This window comes from Argentina silus (assembly GCF_951799395.1).
Source record: "Argentina silus genome assembly, chromosome: 20".
NCBI classification, from domain to species: domain Eukaryota; kingdom Metazoa; phylum Chordata; class Actinopteri; order Argentiniformes; family Argentinidae; genus Argentina; species Argentina silus.
This window is the reverse complement of record NC_139674.1, coordinates 4,724,695-4,747,131: the sequence shown is the minus strand read 5'-3', so window position 1 is coordinate 4,747,131 and position 22,437 is coordinate 4,724,695. Positions and strand designations below refer to the sequence as shown.

The 22,437-nt window shown below is 46.9% G+C and overlaps 1 protein-coding gene across 2 annotated transcripts; it reads left to right on the top strand.

Moving 5' to 3' along the window:
- The first annotated feature begins 2,932 nt into the window (after positions 1–2,932).
- On the top strand, positions 2,933–21,746 carry LOC310820500 (actin nucleation-promoting factor WASL-like). Of its 2 annotated transcripts, XM_083692163.1 has the most exons (11): positions 2,933–3,318; positions 8,328–8,462; positions 8,806–8,892; positions 9,413–9,509; positions 10,913–10,936; positions 15,218–15,410; positions 16,571–16,613; positions 17,475–17,628; positions 19,207–19,775; positions 20,116–20,221; positions 20,476–21,746. In XM_083692163.1, exons 1-11 carry the CDS (start codon positions 3,214–3,216, stop codon positions 20,535–20,537), a joined length of 1,575 nt encoding a protein of 524 aa, XP_083548289.1. In that variant the 5' UTR covers positions 2,933–3,213; the 3' UTR covers positions 20,538–21,746. The 2 variants fall into 2 exon arrangements, with proteins under 2 accessions (XP_083548289.1, XP_083548290.1); XM_083692164.1 differs by lacking the exon at positions 10,913–10,936.
- The last annotated feature ends 691 nt before the right edge of the window (positions 21,747–22,437 follow it).

The window sequence follows — 22,437 nt, the reverse complement described above, 5'->3', positions numbered from 1 at the left end:
GTTACTCTTTGAATGTAAAACACTTTTGAATTCATAGTGAATAAATATACCCTCCTTGGCACACCTTGTGTGTATATATGTGTGTGTGTGTTTGAATGCCATGTGCCATTGATTCCAGAGACATAAAACATAATGAGAGAAAAAACAACACAAAAGAGAGTTTGTGAATGTTGATAGCTGTCCTGGCTAACATACGCAGGCCTGTCCCTAATTTGATACAGCTGTAATTCGTGTGTACATTCCAGGACGAGCTGTCAGCGTTGACCATAAAAACTGAGCTCATTTCTCTGAATAGAGAGGCTGTGTGTTCAACTCAGTACCAACCGCATGGCAACACACAGGTAAGAACTGAGAATATTGAGGGATCTGAAACTTTTCTAACTTCTCTAAGATGGTGTTCCCTTTGCCACAAACAGTGACCTTAAGGTACAATGAATGTCATTATAGCATTGGTTTCAACATTCATTATCATCATCATCATCATCATCATCATCATTATATGTGACATGAATTCTTATAACTCCGGTGATTTATTGTATAACTAAAATCATCATCATCATCATTGTTTCCTTAAACCTAACTGACATATTGTTCTCCCATTTCTTCCAAGTGACAATATATGATTGTCTCTGTCCAGCATTGAAACTTACAAATTCTCTCTCTCTCTCTCTCTCTCTCTCTCTCTCTCTCTCTCTCTCTCTCTCTCTCTCTGTGTGTGTTTTGGCAGGCTTCTGCACAGGCATGTTATGGGGCCTTGCTCACTCACTGGCCCAGATTAGAGAACTCTACTGTTCCCTTTAAAGAGGATGTTGGTGAGGTGGAATCTGATCTTAGATCTGTGGTTAAAGGCAACTTCTACACTGAGTTTACATATGAGAAGGATCCCTGCTTGCCAGGCTGGTTCTTCTGGTTGTACAAGTGAGTAAAACCCCTTGAAGGGAAGGCTGCCTGCTTAACCATGCACTAGAAATGGAAAAAAACCCTCAAAGTATGTAAGTAGCTAACATATAGTTAATTTAACTACATTCAAGTACAGGTACTCTCAAATTCCCCAAAACGGAAATCAGATCAGATCAGAAATTGTCTGACGTGACCCAGCAGATAAATGGCTTAACACGTTGAGCCAACAAAGTCTTTCTTCAGGCAGCCTTGTGTTGAGATACACTGTGAAAACAAAACGCAAAACAGCATTGCTTCCTCGATCTACGCCACTGAAAAGCTAGCAGTTCAATGGCGCGGCTGGGTGTATTTCAGTTTGAGGAATGAGTTTACCACGATTCATCCGTATAACTTACTCTAAACATTTTGGATTTGCTCTGCTCTGCTCATCCTCAGGTTCAGCCCTTTGCGCATTGTCTCATCACACAACCATGCCGAGCTGAAGGAGTGGCATGTGTTGCTACCATGTGACAGTCACACTGAAAGTGATCACTGTGGTGTAGGCTCAGAAATAAAACAATGGAGACCTTTTGTACTCATGCTTTGCTCATCAAACAGTATGAGTAAGTATTCTGTGATGAGGGCTGACAGCGGGGAGGGGAGAAATGTGTAATTCTGCGAAAAGGCAAAGGCTTATGGGAAAATGATTGACACTCATGTGATGAGTACTATGATTAAAATACTGTACATGCTTGGATAAGCTGCTCGGAGACGCCTGTATCAGTCAACCTGCATCAGTCAACCTGAGTTTTAATTAGCGCCTGGGCGTTGGGGTGGTATAATAACAGGTAGCACCTCATATAAGCATAGTGGTGTGTATAAATCAGTCTTAGGTCTTATGTAATGCTGCATTCAAATGCACCTCAGAAATCGGAAACTTGGAAAATTCTGACTCATGTACCTCTGATATCTCCATGTTTCCCCACGCAGAGCTATCTCAGAATTAGCCAATAGGGAGCTTTACGCAAAGTCTTACACTAAATCTGGTTTTCTGAGAAGCACTTGAATGTACCATAAGTGGCATATTTTAGGCAGCTTCATGGACCCATTGTTGAGAGTTCTCTTGGCTGGGAGCAACATTACTCACACTGTCCAAGGCTGCGGTTTGAAGCCAGATAGTGCATATTGCATGCATCTTTAGGGCATCATGATCAAATATGTAGACATGCTGTGCACATGCTGCCCTTGTAGGCCTACTTTAGCCTGCTTCATTGTTAAGTGCAATAAAATCAAAGATGCAGTGTGTTCTGTGAGGTAACTGTGTGATATGTCATGCGGTGTGTTCAACAAGGTTAATAAGCTCAACAACCTCTGACAGAAATCTGTGAATGCATAAAAGTGGTGGGTCATGCCTGCGTGCACAATTATTCCAACAATATCTTGTGCACACTATTGCCCCCAAGGCGATGTGTAGTAACTGGAGCAGACTCAAATTCTTGAGTTTTATTTATATATTTAGGATTTTATTATAATAAAAGAACACCCTCTGCGTCATGCATGGCACTATTACAGCAGGCCCGTACCCTGAAAATGAACCTTTCAGACAATGTTGACAGCGAATAGCTACCTATTTAAAAATGATCAATTATTATTACTGACTTTCAATTATCAAAACATAGCATTTCATTAAGTGCTCTTGTACACGTTAATTAGCCCATTAAGCGATTAGCTCCTATTCTCCTCTACGGATAAATAACATAGCATCATCTTGGCAACCTGCCCCCTTTACCCCCGCCCCACTCTGTGCTCGCTTTGCATTCCTGGACCGTACCATCCCGACATAAATGTATTTTTTATTGGTAATCATTGTGGACGTATTTGAATACTTTTCATTCCGTTCAGAATGTTTTTCAAATCATACCATCTTGTTTTATGTAGCCGTTTATGCTCTCAAAATGTTCTATTACGGCCTCTGAAAAGTGTGGACTCCCCCCACCATGCGATTAGATTCGTCCTCATACTGCCATGTTGGATAGAGCCGTCTCTACTGCTGGCGCTGGAGTTCCCATGAAAGTTTAGTATTTATCGTCTTCAAGACGTCGCAGCAATTTTGTTATATTTCAAAGTGAAGGAAGGCATTGCGTTGTGCTTCTAACCTACGGACATAGGCCTATTAGGACACTACAGTTGTATTTAAGCCCGGGTCGTATACAGACCCGCACCGATGTGAGGGTTCGGCAGCAGGCCACGGGTGATCAATGACTGTTTATTCTATCTCTTGGATTTCATATACCGCTTTAGAGTCATAATACACTTGTTTATTGATTGTCAACTATGAGTGGACATCCGCCGCAACGGCGGCCCCCTAATATCGGCTCTATTCTGCTCACACCGCAAGAGAACGAATGCCTTTTCAACTACCTTGGCAGGAAATGCATCGTAAGTTTATCAGTTGTTGTTACTTTCTTAGCATGCATGATGATTCTCCTCTCTCCGGGATGAAACGTTACCAGCTACCTTTATGTGCTTGATTTCTTACATTCTGATGTGTTTGGAATCGTAACGCATTGCCACTGACACGTCCCTCTTTTGGCTGCATTGGGAAAACCGGGGAACAAGGGCAGGGAGTGTTATATCCCGGGACAGTGGCATTTGGGCGGTAGAAAGTTTCAGTCAAGCCCCGAGGCCTCGATTGTTCTTGACACACCTGAAAGTACTTCGTCAACATGACCAAATGCAAGTTTCTACAGCCCTTTTTTTAAAGGAGTTTTTGGCGTATGCTGGATGAGTCAGTGTTCTGTTATGTCCATCAAGGGGCAAACGAATTATTTTGTTCTGACATTACATAACATAGCTTTGGCAGGTTTCGGGTCAGTGTGTTTAGAACATTTGCCTACCAGACATGACCTAAACATTGCTGTCAAAAAGCATTCCTCGCTAAGCCAGGCTAAACTACCTGCTTTGTGTGATTCAGCAACCTATAATCTCTCAACGGTAAAGCATCAGTGTAGCTACGCAATGTAGCAAATGACAAGGATAGGGTGGCTTCTTATAGCACGATTTAATGTGACAGGCTGAAATTGATATTATGTAACGCGTTGAGAGTTCATATATAGGGAGTTTGATTTTAGGAATGATATATTAAGTGGCTTTATTATGTCTAGCTATGGGCGTTTCTCCTTGTCCTTGGCAGGGGTTGTAGCTTACATTACACTTCTGAAAATATTGTGTGATATCTCTTTTATACCCACTAATATATACATTAAATGTCAGTACATTACACTTCTGAAAATATAGTGTGATATCTCTTTTATACCCACTAATATATACATTAAGTGTCAGTAGAAACTGTTCAATAACAGTTTAGATAGGATCCTTGTATGGAATAGTCACCTGGTGAGTCAGTCAGGAAGAATACAATTCATTGTTGTATTTCCCTCTCCTGACAGGTATTTCTGTGTGTAAACAAACACCGGTTTGGTTGATATGAAGTGAAGTTATTTTATTGTTTGTTTGTTCATCAGGAATAGGGCCTAATCAGATTTTCCCATGGATATGGGTCAGTGAGGGTGTTGTGTAATGTAGGACTACATTTTTCTCCACAGTCTGCTGTAGTTACTCTCCTATGCCACTTCTTATTTAACTTCCTCCTATCAACTTTGTCTATGTTACCTTTGTTAGCTTGTGTTCACTAAAGGAAGGCGATGTTGAGGAAGTGTAAATGTCTCTTCCTCCTCTCACTAGGAGAGAAGTTCCGCCTCCTTTCTGTCAGTCACACCCTTACCTGTCCCAGGTTCCTCTGAGGTGTGTCACTCTCTCCACACCTGTACACCTGTATAAACAGCCAATGACGACGTTCCTCAGACATTCAGGCCATGTCACTCCCCATGTGACACAGTGGCATGAGGAATATTCTCAACATCTTTGTGTGTGTGTGTGGAGAAATCTAATTAGAATGCCCACGAGTGAGGTGAGTGAGTGTGTGTTACGCAACAGCCTTGTTATGTCGAAAATGTCTAAATCACCAAATCAACGCTGCCTGTTGCTACTGCTCCTCCACACCAAACACTCCCTGCTTTTAACCTTTGATTCACTGGAGTTGTAAAAGGCCGGCGTGCTAGGCTAGCTGTTAGCCAGCAGGGAAAGCTCCCCTTGTCTGCCACATACATTCCCTGAGCAGCCTGTTGATACACGGCTGACGTGACGGGGCTGTGGGTGTATTGTTTTATTAAGACTATCCTGGGTTCTGAGGATCTCATCAGCCCAGGCAGAGCGCAGGCAGCAGCCTGAAACGCAGCCCTTTGCCAGAACATGATGAATCATGGATCTCACATCAGAGTGGTCCAACCTGTGCTGTGGTTCACTCACTCATTAGTATTCCTGCTGCAGTATTCACTATCAGCGCTCAGTCGGCAAATGGGTGGTGGAAGGCATCCAATTCACACACTTGCCACGCTGTGTGTGTGTGTGTGTGTGTGTGTGTGTGTGTGTGTGTGTGTGTGTGTGTGTGTGTGTGTGTGTGTGTGTGTGTGTGTGTGTGTGTGTCAGAGAGAGGGGGAGAGGGAAAGCGAGAGAGAGAGAGAGACACAGAGACTGCCTGCTCAGCAGTCCTCTCCAGCAGGAAGTGCAGTGGTCGACCTCCTCTGGTGTTTTGTGCTGGAGCGGCGGAACGTGCCTTTCCTCCCTCTCCCCCAACTCCAGCCAGCCTTCTCTCTCTCTCTCTCTCTGACTCCTGTCCAACCCGACTCTGTGCCCCCTGCTCTTCCTCCGGAGCCTCCACACCAGCCTCTTCCTCTCCTTCCCAGTTCCTAACCCCAGCTCCCTCCACAAATCCCTGGACAGGCCCAGTCCTGCAACCCTAAGGCCCTCAGATGGTCCTCATCACGACAGCTCTGGGACTGGTGTGATTAATATGTTGGTGGGGAGTCAGGTTACAGTAGTTAGTGAAGGGCATTGGGTCTTTTTCTCTCTCTCCCCCTGTGTAGTACGGATGTCCAACAGGGAAGCTGATGTCGAGGTTTTGCCCTCTACTAGATAAATAGAGCCACATGCGTAGCCTAAGGACGAAGCGAATAAACCTTGGTCGCTAAACATATGTAAAGAGAGGCGAATCAGCAGTCAGTGTGAGGATGCAGGCCTCTCATACAATATTCCAAGGCTCCGCCGCTGTGCCCTCTTGAGGCTCTGTCAGTGGACTATATCTTCTTACCTGTCAGAGAGCAGCTGAAGGTCTCAGCTCAGCTTCCCCTGGCTCTGCTCTGCAATGCACCCATTACCCCCTCTAGAGTTACTGTCAGGAGGAAGAGGGCCTGGCGATCAATAAGGCATTTCCTGGCCCTTTGCTGGCCCCTAGAGAGGTGTGTGTGTGTGTGTGTGTGTGTGTGTGTGTGTGCGAGAGTGAGCTCATCTCTGGCCCCATCTCTGCTATGACTTAGTTAATGTATGGTAATTTGCCTAGCTTCTTTTGTCTCACAGGGGAAGCAATAGCTGATCCAGACCAGTCCAGCAGGCTGTGAAGCTGGAGAGGGTCAGGTTATGATGACGTCACCCTCACTGCTTCCGACAGCCTGTAGGGTAGGCCTATTTTCCGGGCTGTGCCACTGATGATCAAAGCTGGCGGGGGGGGACAAAGCTCTGCTACGAGATAGCAGATCTTATCTCCTCAGCTGTACTCTGTGAACCCAGCCAGCGAGGCTCTGTATGAACAGAGAGATCATCTCCTATTCAGCTGAATGGCTCGGCTTCTTCCTCATTCTGGAAGCCAAGAATAGAGGGTTTAACAGACCAGCTCCAGTAGCTTGTCTGTGATTCGTTAGTCAGTGCATCATTAGCCTAGCTTGTGTTGGAGCTGCAGAGATCTTTGTGTCCCCAGACAGTGTGCAGCCTTCACTCATCTGTATGTAGTTAGGCTACTACTGCTCCCAGCTTCCAGACCAGTTTTACTGCACTCTGCCCTGCCTTTCATCTCTGTGTTAATGGGCCTGGACCCCTCAGGAGAGGAGAGGGGGAGAGAGAGGGGAAGAGAGAGCCCAGGAGGACCCCTTAATGCAGTCTGTCTGCGGGGGACACTTATCTTTTGGCTAACTCCTCAAAGCTACGTTTCAGCTAGAGCGAGTCTTGTTCCCAGACACTCCCGCCCAAATGCGCCAAAGGTCTGGTGTCTGGGACTGTTGAAAACCGGACGGCGCACAACCATTGGCTTTAGTTTGCATCAATCAATTCCCACAGCACTAACCCCCCCCCCCCCCCCCAGTGCTTGCACACGACACGTTTCTGATTCGGAGCTACCCCTCACAGCTATGGGATTTGCTGAAACCAAATAATAACAAATAATTTGCTCAATAAATTCACTCCCCATGAGGCCACGTTTGAGTAAACTGTTATCCCAGGGTTATATGCGCTGTGCTCAATAGCCTGGGGATGAGGCTAGGCTAGAGCTAGTCCTTTATCTATTACAGCTAGCCTTCTGGCTTCACAAGAAGGGCTTTCTCATAAAAGAGCTGCTGAGATTCTTCACATTGCTGCAGCAGATTCACGAGGTAGGCTAACCACCAGCGGCCACACGCGTCTCTTCCTAGTCGGAAGCTACTTGTCGTACAGATCCAGAGGCAGATGTGGTTACCGATGGCGTCCTTGACCCGGGACGTCGTATGAACTTCCTATGGACGTTCGGGACATATCAGAGACCCGATTTGGGTAATATGAAAAGTTCTCCGGATGTGTTTTATGGGCTCTGCGACGATTGGCATCAGTCAGCTGATCAATATCAAAACAGGTTTGATATTTGAATGTGCCCAATACGCATTCGGCTCTCCAGTTGTTAAACGCGTCCTGCGATGGAATTTTCTCCCACTTGCGTAATGTCAAAGTCCAGTCCGCCTCTCGTTGCGTTAAGTGAGCGTGTGAGTGTGTTCACCTCAGTCAAGCCCCTGTACCGCGTGAGGAGATTTCTAAGACATACGGTCTGTAAGTAGATTCATAGATGACAGGAGGAGGACAGGGTGACATTGGCCCAATGATGAACAGCACTGCAGTGGCAGCTAACTGCTGTCTGCCGTGCCTCTGTGTTTACCGTGAGCAGATAGGGACGCTCTGTCATTGTCACCGTCTCTGTCAGGCTTCGCAGTCGACTCAGCACGACTAAATTAGGGTTTGTCACCTGAAGGTTTTTTTTTATTGAGAAAAATGATTGACAGAGTTTCTAGTCATGAGCCTGGGTCATCATAAAGCATGTCAGCGAAATGCATGCTTACACACACACACACACACAACTGGATCCATGATTGTGACGTATAGTTGTTTCACTTACTTTAGTCGAATGTGTTGCTCTGGTTAAGAGCATCTGCAAAATGGCTAAAATGTTAATGTCTAATGTTAACATGGTGTGTGTGTGTGTGTGTGTGTGTGTGTGTGTGTGTGTGTGTGTGTGTGTGTGTCTCCTCCTGTAGACGCTGTGTTCAGCGGTGGTGCAGGTGTATTCTGCAGACAGGAACTCCTCCTGGACCAAGAGGTGTTGTGGCGTGGCCTGCCTGGTCAAAGATAACCCCGCGCGCTCCTACTTCATCAGGGTGTTTGACATCAAGGTGAGTTTACACATGAAACACGACGGGGCTGAAGACTTACTGCAAGGACGATGGGCTGATTAGGATGTACACTCTCTGTGGACACTCTGTCTCGTCTACGCAATCTTCTCTAATTCCTGTGCACTTTCACCCACAATCCCCCCCTCTCTCTCTCTCTCACACACACACACACACACACACACACAATGTTCTCTCATCTCTCTCGCACAATCTTTCGATAATACCTACACACATTCTCACACTCACTCTCTCCCTCTAATACCTACTTTCATACTCACCCACAATCTGTCTCTCTCTCTCTCTCTCTCTCTCTCTGTGACTCTCTCCCTCCGTTTGTCCACAGGAGGGAAAAACCATGTTTGAACAGGAACTCTACAACAACTTCATCATCAGCACCTCCAAATCGTACTTCATAACATTCGCAGGAGACGTGAGTGTGGCCTTCTTCTGTCTGACTTAGTTTTCTCTTAAGAATGAATGAATGACATTTTTTTACACTTTTTAAATATGTATATAGAGTTGCCTCAGCCATTTGAGTACAACAATGCACACACAAAAATTATCAAGGATTACATTTTATAACAATAATTCCCGAATAAGTCAGTCGACACACACGTGTGCTGTGCAGGTAAGACTTCAGCAGACATAAGGTATGTGGGACAGGTACATTGTTCATGGTCATAAGGACCGTTCAAGGGCATAAGGACCGTTCAGGGGCATAATCATGGTCATAGGGACCGTTCAGGGTCAGAAGAGTCGGAGTCAGGTCAGCACCATGCATGTTGCCACTGATCTGGGTGCTGTAGTTCTTACACAATGATTTTAAGCCTCTGTTTATATTTGTCGTCTTATCTAACTGTTCTCAGGTGTGTGTGTGTGTGTGTGTAAGATGTAGTTAAATTAATGGTGTGTGTCTGTGTGTGTGTGTTTGTCTCTCTCTCCCTGAGTAGACATGCCAGATGGGGCTGAACTTCGCCAGCGAGGAGGAGGCGAAGCGTTTCCGTAGCGTGGCGGGAGAGCTGCTGGGAAGGCGACAAAGGAAATCTGGTACCTGACCGACGCCATCTTTGATTCTCCTGCACTCTGATTTCTTCTGCTCTGTGAAAGCTGTCCAAGCCATCTCCTTTCTCTCTCTGTCTGGTCTGCTACTGGTCAGAAAGTCTCTCTCTCTCTCTTTCATTATATTAATATTAATACCTGATCAATGCACAAGTCCAACTCCTGCGTGTCTATCTCAAGTTAGATTTCAGCCCTCGTCCCCCCCCCCCCCCCCCCCACCCACCCCTCTCTCTCTCCATCGGGGTTGGGGTCAATTCCATTTCCCTTGAGTCAATTCAGGAATTAAACTGGAATTCCAATTGTAATTGTCCTCTATGCTCTTCAATGAGGAACATTTTAGAATTGAATTTCAGCTAACTTCTTGAATTGAAATGGAGTTGACCCGCCAACACTGCTCTCCATGTTACATATCTGTCTTTGACCCCCCTGACTGTACTGTGGTCTCTCTCTCTCTCTCCCCCCTCTCCCCCCTCCCCCCAGCCCACTGTAATAGGCAACTCCTCCTCTGGCCTCCAGCCCCAGTCAACTCCTCTCCTATGCTGCTCTGCAGTAACTCCCAAGTCTCTGTGCTCCATTAACAGGCGTTGTGCTTGGTTTGAGTCTCCTAACCACCTCCTGTACGTAGAGGGCTGTGTGTCTCCTCAGGCCCGGCCCGCTGGTGTGAGGGAGGTACAGGGTGTAGGGGTCGGTGTGTGTGTGATCATATGATGATGATTCTCTCTCCCTACGGAGGACGGACGGGGCTTCGCTCCTCTCTGAACCTCACATCCGTTCTGTCCGTCTGTCTGTCTGTGTGCCGCTTACACTCTAACTCCCAATCCTAGGCTCACCGATCAGTAAACACCAGACACACGCACACACACACTCACACTCTCTCTCTCTCTCTCTCTCTGTGTTCCTCCATGCGCTACTACACATTAACTCAGAAACCTACACATGCCCATCAGTACACACACACACACTCTTTCTCTCTCTCTCCCTCTCTCCCTCTCTCTCTCTCTCTCTCTCTCTCTGTGTTCCTCCGTGCGCTACTACACACTAACTCAGAAACCTACACTTGCCGATCAGTACAGACACACACACACTCTCTCTCTCTCTCTTTCTCTGTGTGTGTGTGTTCCTCCATGCCCTACTATACACTAACTCAGAAACCTCACTTGCCGATCAGTACACACACACACACGCACACACACACACACACGCACACTCTCACGCACACTCTCTTCCTCCCTGCGCTGCTTACACAATAACCTCAGAGTCCTATGCTTGCAGATCGCTGTACACTTCAGGCACACCTGTGTCCTCGCCCACCCACTCACACCTTCCCCCTTCACTAACGCATACCGCTCAGACCACTCCTGAATATTAATTATCTTAATTTTGTTTTGCAGAAAAAAGACGCGACCCTCTAAATGGTAGGTCATCTGTTGCTATTGAAATTCACTACTGAGTACTATTTTGGTCAAGTTAATCGTCTTGATTTAGAATTTGAAATTGACTTCAGATTGCCAAAATAACTCAATCAACCAACCTGTGCTGATTTTTAAACCAACAACTCCTTCACTGACAGAGCTATCCATGCACTTATGTAATGATGACATAGTTCTGTGGTAATATTTGGCCCTCTCCCCTATTTACCCAGACGGGTTTGATTGATGTTTACGCTCCTCCGTGAAGTGCAGGGATCATCGCAGGGAGCTGGGTGTCTGTACGATATGCAACCTAGCCTAAGCTCAGAATGCCTTAGCCCCACCCCCAACCCCCAACACACACACACACACAGAAGATACCCCTCCCCACAAGTCTAGGATCAGATTACCCCCCCCCCCCCCCCCCCCCAGTCCTAACCTGAACCATATAGCGGATTAAAAATAAATGACTCTTTAACAGATTGTAGGGGCTTCTAACCCCCCCCCCCCCACCACCACCACCACCACATACACACACAGCAACCTGCCCTATAAGCTTTCTTCTTACTGTGCCTGTGACCATTCAGCATGCACGCAAACGCACACGCACACGCACACAGACAGACATGTGCCACACACACACCTGACAGCAGGGAGCCAGTTCTACAGGAAGGGTAAATACCAACCCTCTGATCCAGCATGGTAGGTGTGCTCAGCATGGGACACACAGCAAACATCTGTTTACCAGCTTATCTCTAGGTCTGGTATTGGTGTTGTAAAGCAGTACGCACACACACCTGCTTACCAGCCTGTTTAAAGGTCTGGTGTTAAAACAGTATCCTCAGTCTTCTTGGTAAATACTGACTACCATCACAACACTCCAACCTTTCCATATTTATACATACAAACACACACGTTAAATAGAAAGTGCACACCGTTTTCATACACACAATTTTTGGGTGTAGGTTGAAGCTGACTCACTTAATGCCCAGCCCTTATTTAGTGCAGATACTTTAATAGCTCTTTAAACATGTAATCTGACTGGTTGGATTGGTGCTGTACTGTATATCACATTTACTGTGACATGTAGACCTGTCTTATAAATCGTGGAATGCGGAAATATAGCGCCTTCGCGTCAGATCAGCAAACTAAGCTAGTTTTCGTCCTCATCGCCTCAACTTAAATAAATAAATACCGCACACTCAACTAGCTGACTTTGCTAGTGTAATGTACCTAAGAAATTCACCGGGAAAAAAACTTGAAAATCATGTATGGATTTATTGTTTCGTTGAGTAGTCATGACTGGTTTGAGGTTGAAAAGTTTGTCTGTCCCACTGTAATCGTGGTCACTTTGACAGCGCATATTTTAGCCGGGCTACTTTCCGTCCTTCCCGTAATTGCTTGCGAGTTCTCAGACAGATCAATGTGGACAGAGTCATGCTATCTGTCGTAAAAAAAATAGACTGTATCCTTGTGTAACAGTGACTGGTATTGAACCCTGTTCAACTTCACAGTGTAGCGTACCCCAGAGGGAGTTGTTCAAACCTTTAGGCTGTAAAAGTTGGGTACACTCGATTTGTGCCGTACACAACACTACCTCCCTCTCCCTGACTCTTTATGATGTCCCTGTACTAGTGTGTGTGTGTGTGTGAGAGACAGGCAGGCAGACAGACAGACATTACAGATGACTCTTCATTATGTCCCTGTAGTAGCCTGGCTCTGTGAACAGGTGTGTGTGTGTGACAGGTAGACAGACAGGCAGACGGACATTACAGATGTGGTGTGTGTTGGACATACGGATAGCGCCGTCCAGGTTTTTTCTGTTGTTGTTGTTGTTTTTGTGCCACTTGTGGTCACGGGAGGTACCCTCTGCCCCTGGTTATTGGGTTAAGAGGATTCAAATTCAGAGGCTAATGGAACTTTACCCAACACACACAACTCTGACCCTCCCATCCGAGCACTGCCTACTGTACGTAGCGAGGGAGAGGGAGATGGTCGCTATCTGTGGGATATAAAAGCTTTATCAGACCTGTCGACAGTTGGGTGATTTTTGGGGTGTTTTCACTTTTCACTCCACATTTACCTGGCCTATGAACTCTCACTTCCTCCATGTAACTGGTTTTACTGCGTCAGTGATGTAGTCAGTGTTATTGATCTCTCTCCTCTAGCCCCTAGATTCTCTCTCTCTCTCTCTCTCTCTCTGTCACTGTCTCTGTCTCCCTCTTTTTCTCTCTCTCCCCCCTTGGACCACCATGCTGTCTCTCTGTGTGCTGCCCTGCTCCCTCCCAGCCGTTGCCCCGCCTGATGCAGATTCCTAATGTTTAAGAGAACTGCGGGGATTAACGTGGATTAGCGAGAATGGGTTTTAACGGTTATGTAAAAATCCAGCCAGCGGCGTAATATGATGGGATTAGAGTTGGGCTGGGGCTGGGGATGGGGGGGGGGCTTCTGATGGAGATGGGTGGGGTCAGAGACAGACCAGGAGAGCGGTGGCCTGAAAATGCTCCATGAGGGAGGGAGGGAGGGAGGTGAGAGAGCGCTACATAGGGGGTAGGGAGGCGGGGCTAGGCGGGGCGAGCTTTAGAGAGGGTTCCAGTCCAACTCTGGGCACCGCCACTCTGAGCATGAGTCTCCCTGGCACTGCTCTCTGTTTGGACATCCCTCCATGTTCCACGCTCGCCTATGTGGATAACCGGCTCTGTCTGTGGCTCTGACGACCTACGCTGCTGCCCTGGCCGATGAGGACATCTCTCTAACACGTGTAATGTATGGACTTATTGAGGAGGACCATTGAAGGGAGCTGCTGTCCAGACACGTTTCTCCTCTGGTTCTCCCAATCCTTTTTGGACGCTCGCGTTTTCCTTCTGGCATTCCCTGGTTTTGTAATCTCAGACCAGAAGGCCCCCCCTGACCCCCTCCCACCCTCCGGTTCTCTAAACTCAGACGGACAGCCTAAGTTCCTGCCCTGTCAGAGAGCGGCCTTCCTATTGGTCCTCCCCCCCCCATGCTGACGCGGTGAGATGATGTTCTGCACCACCTTCCTGTCGGCTCCCTCCGAGGAGCTTGGCGATGGCGGTGGAGGAGGAGGAGGGGGGGGGGTGAGGCCGGGTGGATGTCTCAGCTCCCTGCACTGCCTGGTCCTCCCTCAGGAGGAATTCTACGCGCCCCTCTCCGACGCCGCCTCCCGCCTCTCCCTGCGCCACGGCGGCAGGGCCTGCGGCATGGTGGGTAAGATGCTGCTGGACGTCAACATGGCCACTTGCGGGCGGGGGGAGAGGAGGGAGGTGAGACCCCCCGCCAGTCCCTCTGTATCCCCGTCGCTCAGAAAGAGCCTCCGTGCGACAGCGGTGGTGGTGGCGGCATCCACCGGTCACAAAGGTAGGTTGCACATAGGACGCATAGGGACAGGACATCTCATCTCGAATAACACCCTATACTGCACTATTTTGGACCGAAAGAGGAAGGAATCAACTCCAGCATGGATGGTCGGCGTTGGGAGTTGTTGTGTGTGTGTCTGTGTGTATCCTCAGCTCACTGATGGTGTGTGTCGTTGGAGTTGTAGTAGTGTTGTAAGTGTTTGTGTCCAGTGTGTGGCATAACCCTGCTAGCAGTGTGTCTGAAAACTGGGGGGGGGGGGGGGGGGGGGTCTCTGTGCCAAGCCCTGATGGAGGCTTTACGGAGAGGAGAGGAGAGGAGAGGAGAGGAGAGGAGAGGAGAGGAGAGGAGAGGAGAGGAGAGGAGAGGAGAGGAGAGGAGATGGATGGGCTGAGCTTTGTGGGAATGAGACTGGGATGCTGCAGCAAGGTGATGACAGCATGCAGCGTGATGTTGGCTGAACTCCGTGTCTTGTTTCAATCCTTTTTTTTATTCACCACACAAAAGCCCCTTTCTTTCACTTACATGCTTGAAACCAGACAACACACTAACACAGGCTGCTTAATGAGAGTGTGCAGCAAGGATTTGTTGGAGAGAGTGGTCCTCACAGCGTTTGGTGACAGAGTAGAGAGAACATCTGCATGTCCCGCAGAACCTTCTCAAAGTTGTGCCCTATAGAAGGTCCTGCGTCCCCAAGATGTTAACGTGTGTGGCGTCTGTACTTCTGGAGATGTGTGTGATGATTGTGCTCTACAAGCATCATCGTCAACCCGTTTGGTGTGCAGAAATGCACAGCATGGTTTTATCTGTCATACGTGATCTGATCAGGACCCACACTGGAAGGAGCATGCACCATTGGCATTCTAGTTTGTAGTTTCTGAGTCTTTCTTTCTCTCTCTCTCTCCCTCTCAGGCCCAGCTCTTCTGCCCATGGCGACCGTGGACATCAAGAACCCGGAGATCACTAACGTGACACGTTTCCACAACAACAACTCTCAGGTCAACAACATGATGCACTCCTCCTTCAACAGGAAGGAGAAGAAGGTGAAGGGCAAGAAGGGGAAGAAGCTGACCAAGGCCGACATCGGGACGCCCAGCAACTTCCAGTGAGTCTCACTACTCGTGGGGTCATTGGGGGTCATTATACTGGGAGAGACTACTGGGACCATCATGACCAGTATCCCATTAATCACGTCCCTAGACACTTCTGCCTAATATGCTCGGAAGGTCTGGTGGACTAATGCGCCAAACTTGGCCTTCGTTTACCCAATACAAAGAGCGTTAAAAACTTCAGACGCACAGTTGTTGGCTTTACCTCGCACCAATCATCTCCCACAGCACTTCCCCATGTTTCCCCTCTAATCCCATGTAATATGTAGCTGGCATTGATTGATGGCGATGTGAGGATAATCTGGCCCATGTTTTCAGGAATAGGGTCGCAGTATAGGGATACAGCTCTGTGGTAATGCACAGTCAGCGATGCCTCTAGTCATGATGGGATATGTACCCCCGTTGCAACATAACCTAATTCACACTCCTGAGCCGTACTGGGCTGGCCTAGTTACCCATCCACCATCGTTGCTGAAACAGGGCTGGAGAGGGAATTGTGAGCGGAAAACATCTTGAGCCAGCTCAGTACAGTTCAGGTCAGCCCTGTAGTGTGTAAAGCAACATAGAGACTCTCTTTACGCTCCCTGGCCCTAATTTGACCCCTTTCACTACGTCCACCTATCTTCTCCAACACTCTACTGTATGTGTTGCTTTAGTAGGGGGCACACACTACAGGGATGACCCAAACCATGCTGTGCTGACACTGATGTTTTCCTTCAACACCGTCCTTTCCAGCACTGTCTCAGCAAATATGGTGGATGCTTTACCAGGCCAGCACAGGACAGTACAGCTCAGCTTAAATCGGTTCTCTGGAGGGGCTCGGGGGGGGGGGGGGGGTCATAGAATTAGAATTTGAAGAATATGCTAAGTTGCTCTGAATTCTTAGCTTCTCCCTGTGTTTTGCACATGCAATAATAATGATTACCATGGTAATAATGTATTACAATTCCATATCAGCCATCATTGGTGTACTAGCCAAATTGCCACGGTCTGAGGGAGCCTGTCCATTCTACTCATTATATTTCTATGCTGAGGGTTGATGTGGGGTTGAGTATCCTTTGATTCAGTGTGTTGTTTCAGTCTGTGTGTGTGTGTGTGTGTGATCAGTTCCCCAGGGTTAGGGTTATTCACCTCTCTCTACCCTGTTTCCTTCCAGACACATTGGACACGTGGGCTGGGACCCCAACACAGGCTTTGATGTGAGTATGAGTGACTGTGTGTGTGTGTGTGCGCGCGAGTGTGTGAAATATTCAGTCTGCCTGCCGCTTAAGTCATCGTCACAGTTACACAAGAAGATTTTAGAAAATAAAACCTGTATCTGCATAATCCACTGCCTCATTTCCCCAAAAAAGGAATGATTTAAGTAATTATGCTGGATGTGTCTGTAGGAAATCATGCAGGCAGGGACGGACAGGGGGGATTTATCTTTAGTCAGAATGAAAAAATGAGTTTTAATGCTTTCAAGAACTTGAAGGGCGGATCGTTTGGAATATAGTTTTCAACATGCTCTTGACTAAAATCTAGAATAAACCCCCAAAAAACAATAAACTTTATTTAAAGATGCATAACAATTATATAGACACAATGAAACCAGATTGAAAATGTTAGAAGCTGATTATTTGGCAAAGCTCTGAAGGTACTTAAGAAATTCATTATATAGACCTCACAAACAGAACAAGCTGTGCTGTTTGTATCTGTGCCCAAACTGAGATATATATATATATATAATAAAATAAGCCTGCTTAATCTGGGGCAGTGGTGGGCATCGAGGTAGTAATCACGCACAGCTCAATTCTAGAGTATTCCACTCTGCTTGACGGGCAGTGCCAACTTGGCAACGCTCCCTTACTGCCACAGGGTGGCGATAAAGGGGCTGTCTTCGTAAAGTATATTTGTGCATCGTTTTCTTGTATACGGATCATGGTATACGTTTGTGTGTATATTTACAATAATAACGGCACTAATCTGTCTCCATATGTAATGCTTTAAGAGAGAACAACAAAACAGAGAGAGACTCATGAGGTGAGGTTCTGACCCGCGTTCTCTCCCCTCTCGCTCAGCTTAACAACCTGGACCCGGAGCTAAAAAACCTGTTTGACATGTGTGGCATCTCGGAGGCCCAACTGAAAGACAAGGAGACCTCCAAAGTCATCTACGACTTCATTGAGAAGAAGGGCGGAGTGGAGGCCGTGAAGAATGAGCTCCGGAGACAAGGTGAGATGTGTGTGTGTGTGTGTGTGAGCGTGCGTGCAGACGGAGGAACATTGTATAGTGAGACTCCCAAGTGTTGGTGTGCGGTTACATTATTTGTTTGTATGTTTACTGGGTGACAACAGGAAATGTGGTGGTTGTGTGTTTACTGTTTAGCATCAGTTAGCCACAGCGCCATGTTTCCTCAGGAGCTGCATAGGTTACAGACCCTGTGTTGCCTAGGTTACAGACCCTATGTTGCATAAGTTACAGACCCTGTGTTGCCACTGTAGTGCTCTAACCAGCAGGTTTGGGGTCAATCCCATTTCAATTCACTCAATTTAGGAAGCAAATTCAAATTCCAACTGCAACTTCATTTTCCTCATTGAAAAACATAGAGGAAATTTGGAATTGAAATCAGTTTAATTCCTGAATTGACTGAATTGAAATGGAATTTACCCCAACCCTGCTAACCGGTGTGGTGAACGGTCGGTCATAGCCTCTGATGCTCTATAACCGTGGTTGTGGTTGTGTTCCTCAGGTCCTCCACGGTGGAGTGGTAGGTCTCTGTGTTTCTGCATGGCTCTGCTGTGTCAGACTGCCAGACAACTCACAGGCTCACACTCACAACACTGACTGTGTGGTTTCACTCCGTAGGGACAGTATGAGTCCATGTTTTTGGCATAGTGTAACATGCATGGGTCCGAACACCAGACCAGGAGTGGGTTTGCAGTGTGCTGAAGTGCTATGTGTGTTCTCCTCTGTCTAGGACAGCAGCTTTCTACAGCCAGCAATGTCACTTGTGTGGGATACAACACAATATTAACCTCTGGATATTTTAGGGCAGTGTTGTTAATCTGCATAGATTATAATTACATACCTCAGATTTATTTTTTGTTGCTCAGCAGGATTGGGGTGAATTTCATTTCAATTCAGGAAGTTGCCTGTAATTCCAATTCCCAATTCAATTAAAAAGCATAGAGGAAATATTGAATCAGTTTACCTGAATTGACTGACTGAATTGAAATGGAATTGACTCCCAACTCTTGCTCAGTCAGGTTAGGAGAATAACATGAATGAAGCGATGCTGCCCCTAGTGGCTAAAAGTATTACTGCGTAATGTAATGGAAGAACTTTGTCCCCCTTGGAGCAGTGGTCTTCGAACCCTGATTCAGGAGAGTTGTGCCTGCTTCAGTTCTAGTCTAGCACTAACACATGCCGATTCAACCAATGGAGGTCTGAAGTAGTCCGAATCAGGTTTGTTGGTGGTGCTGGGCTGGAAACACAAGCCAGCGCACATCCTGCGGGTCTCCAGAACCAGGTTTGCAGATCACTGCCCTTAGAGGTGTCACTAATGCAGTGATACTCAGTCCTGGTTCTGGAGAGGCCCATAGTGGGTCCAGGTTGTTTCCCAGCCTAGTATGATCACACCTGATTGAAATAATCAACTGATCTTAAAAAAAATAATCTTCAAAAGCCTGTACTTTCTGCGGCTCTCCAGGACCAGGGTTGAGTATCACTGCTCTGATGCATGTTTTGTGTGCAGGATGTCCAGTGGTAGGTCTTATGCTGATGATGATTTTCCTCCTCTCTCTTTTCCAGCCCCCCCACCTCCTCCCTCCAGAGGCGGCCCCCCTCCCCACCACAGCTCCGGCCCCCCTCCTCCTCCACCTCCCCACCACAGCTCCGGCCCCCCTCCTCCACCACCCCCAGCCCGGGGCAGAGGAGCGCCCCCGCCCCCTCCCCCCTCCAGAGCCCCCACCTCCGCCCCTCCCCCACCTCCCCCCTCCAGACCGGGCATGGGAGCCCCCCCACCACCGCCTCCCCCCATCCGAGGCCCTCTCCCCCCTCCACCACAGCCCTGCCATGCCTCCGCCCCCCAGGCACCCCCTCCTCCCCCGCCACCCTCCGCCCCAGCAGGTATGGGCGCCGGAGCTCCCCCACCTCCACCTCCCCCTCCTCCTCCTCCTGGCCCTCCTCCCCCCGGTCCTCCCCCGTTGTCCGACTCTAACGGAGGAGATGCCTCCCCCGTGGGTACGGGTGCGTTGCTGAGTCAGATCAGACTGGGCACTCAGCTGAAGAAGGTAGAGGCCAAAGAAAGACCTGTGTCCAACAGCGGTGGGAGAGACTCTCTACTGGAGCAGATCAGACAGGGGACCAAGCTCAAGACGGTGAGTGGACATGATTCCTTAGCCCCTATCCCCTACCTGTACCCCCAGATCATGATTCCTTAGCCCCTATCCCCTACCTGTACCCCCAGATCATGATTCCTTAGCCCCTATCCCCTACCTGTACCCCCAGATCATGATTCCTTAGCCCCTATACCCTGCCCCTACCCCAGATATCCACCTGGGCTCCAAACTAAGTGGCACGAAACATCTGAACACTAAGCGGCTTTTATCCCTATCCCTGTACACCCTACCTGCCTAGACACTTCCCTTACCTCCTAAACACACACTTGTTGAGTGTGCGTGAGCTCACTGGTGCATGTCCCATGTGTGTGTATTGCAGGTGACCGACTCAGAATCGGGCCAGAACACCCCTGCTCCTTCGGCTGGCATCGTAGGGGCTCTGATGGAGGTGATGCAGAAAAGGAGCAAGGCAATTCACTCCTCAGGTACACACACACACACACACACACACACACACACACACACACACGCACTCTCTCCCCTCCGGTCAGCAACAAATAGAAAACAGAACAACAGCTCTGGATGGTGCATTTCAGATCCAGCTGTTCATCTACATAAATCATCTACTTAATCCCATCCTTACTTTTTTTTTTATCTTTAGGTTAATGAACCAGTGTTTGTTTGTGTGTAAATGTGTTTCTCTCTCCCTCATCCCCTCTCTCTCTCTCTCACTCTCCAGATGAGGATGATGATGATGATGAAGAGGAGGACTTTGAGGATGACGATGAGTGGGATGACTAATGATCTTCCTCAGCCCCCAGATGATTACGACACTAAATTGTTCCTGTCCTTCAAAAATCGTATTCAAATTATAATGTAAATGTTCTATCAATTTGCTGTATATTTTTGTTGCCTTTATGCTTTTTTTTTTTTCTTTTTTTTTTTTTTATTAATCTGTGCAATACCTCATTTAATCTGTAAAGGTTTGTCATGTATCTTTCTGTAAAGGTTATTATTTTTCTCTCTCCTGAATTAACATGGGCAATTTTACATCAAGCCTCTCTTGATCTGTAGAGTTGAATGTTTCTTTTCTTTTCTCTGTCAGCAATTGAAGGGAGATCTAAGGAACGAACTGACAGAATTCGTAACGTTGTAATTGCTAGTTCAAATCGAGAACACTATTTTCATACCCTCACTTCTCTATCTACTTTATTTTTACTTATTCAAATACTAGTTTATCGCTCATATTTTCTTAAGAATCAGCTCTACTTTTTGGAATATTTAGCCCCCATTCGTTGTCAACTGTAAATTTACCTGTTATATTTTTGAGCCTGTTATATTTTTGCACGAATCGAAAGAGGAAACTCACTACTACGTGAATACTGACTATGTGCAGCATATGCTTCAAAAGCTGAGGAGGATTCACCTCGACATCTAGCACTCCTCACCAGGACACTACACACACACACACACACACACATAATAGCCTGTGACATAATGGCTGTCCGTTCTGTATTTTTGTTTGTTTTATTGTTATCACACTATAGCGTACCAGAGGTAATACACAAATACATTTTCCGTTGATCTTCTTTTTTTTTTTTTTTTTCTCTCCTTTTTTTTTTTTCCAGTAGCAATCAGTGTCAGTAAGGCGTTAAAAGTTTGAATCAGGTCAGTGTTCGTGCGAAACCTAATTTTGACCGATCTGCAGCTTACTGCCACTTAATGACTCGATCCTACTAACGGCTGTCGTACAGAAACAGAGAACTAAGTTAACACTCATCTGCTATCCAGTAAACACTAACATGACGCCATGCAGAGTAATACTGCATCTTCAGGAGGAACCAATGCTGTTTTATTTTTTTGCAGTATTGTCTCTCAGTTTTACCGTTTGTTCAAACGGTTTGCGCTCGATACATACAGTAAACAGGATAAGGACATCAAACCTTTCAAAAGTAGGTTGGACAAATAATGGACTCATAAATTGTACACTCAAATAAATGGTAATATTTACATACTCTTTGTCTTTCTTTGTTTGCATGTTTGTTATATTCTGTCTGTGTTTGTTTGGGCAGAGGGAATCACTTGGGCAGAGTTTACATAATATGTAGCGTGTTTGCAAGCCTGTGTACACACACACACACACACATTTGCAGACCTGTGTGCTCTGCACGTGAGTATGACACACTAGCTCTGCTTTTAACTTCCTGTCCTCCAGGGGCAGAGGTCCCACTGGCAATGGTGTATGTGTGTGTGTGTGTTTTGCCCACTGCCAGAGGTGCCTGGCAACCCCCTAGCATCACCACAACAGAGGAGTGATGAATGACGCTCTCACCACCTGCAGCACAGAGACAAAATGGCAGATATGGGAACAGCTGGGGGTTATTCTGTGGGGTGCTATCACAACATAGAAATGTAATGGATAGAGCAAACATGAATCTTTATTCTTTACAGGAGGGAGTCTGGTTTAGTCTACACTTGGCATGTTCTGTTATGTTCACTCATATCAGGAGGCTATCAGCCATCAGATTTGCTGCTTTATAGTTTGATTTTAATTACAGTTAGACTTTTATTATAATCCAGGCCCCATATTTTAAAAATGTAACTGATCGGATTTTGGCTATTGGATTGCATTACATCATAGAATTGGGTATTTCAAAACAGAAAGATTTGATTCTGATCATTCAGATTTGGATTTGGTAAT

What these genes read in the sequence shown, in the direction of transcription:
- LOC310820500 (XM_083692163.1), top strand. Translation starts at nt 3,214, where the DNA reads ATGAGTGGACATCCGCCGCAACGGCGGCCCCCTAATATCGGCTCTATT. An exon ending in TCATAACATTCGCAGGAGAC is followed by an intron (nt 8,893 to 9,412) that starts GTGAGTGTGGCC and finishes CTCCCTGAGTAG; the next exon opens with ACATGCCAGATGGGGCTGAA. An exon ending in AGGGGACCAAGCTCAAGACG is followed by an intron (nt 19,776 to 20,115) that starts GTGAGTGGACAT and finishes TGTGTATTGCAG; the next exon opens with GTGACCGACTCAGAATCGGG.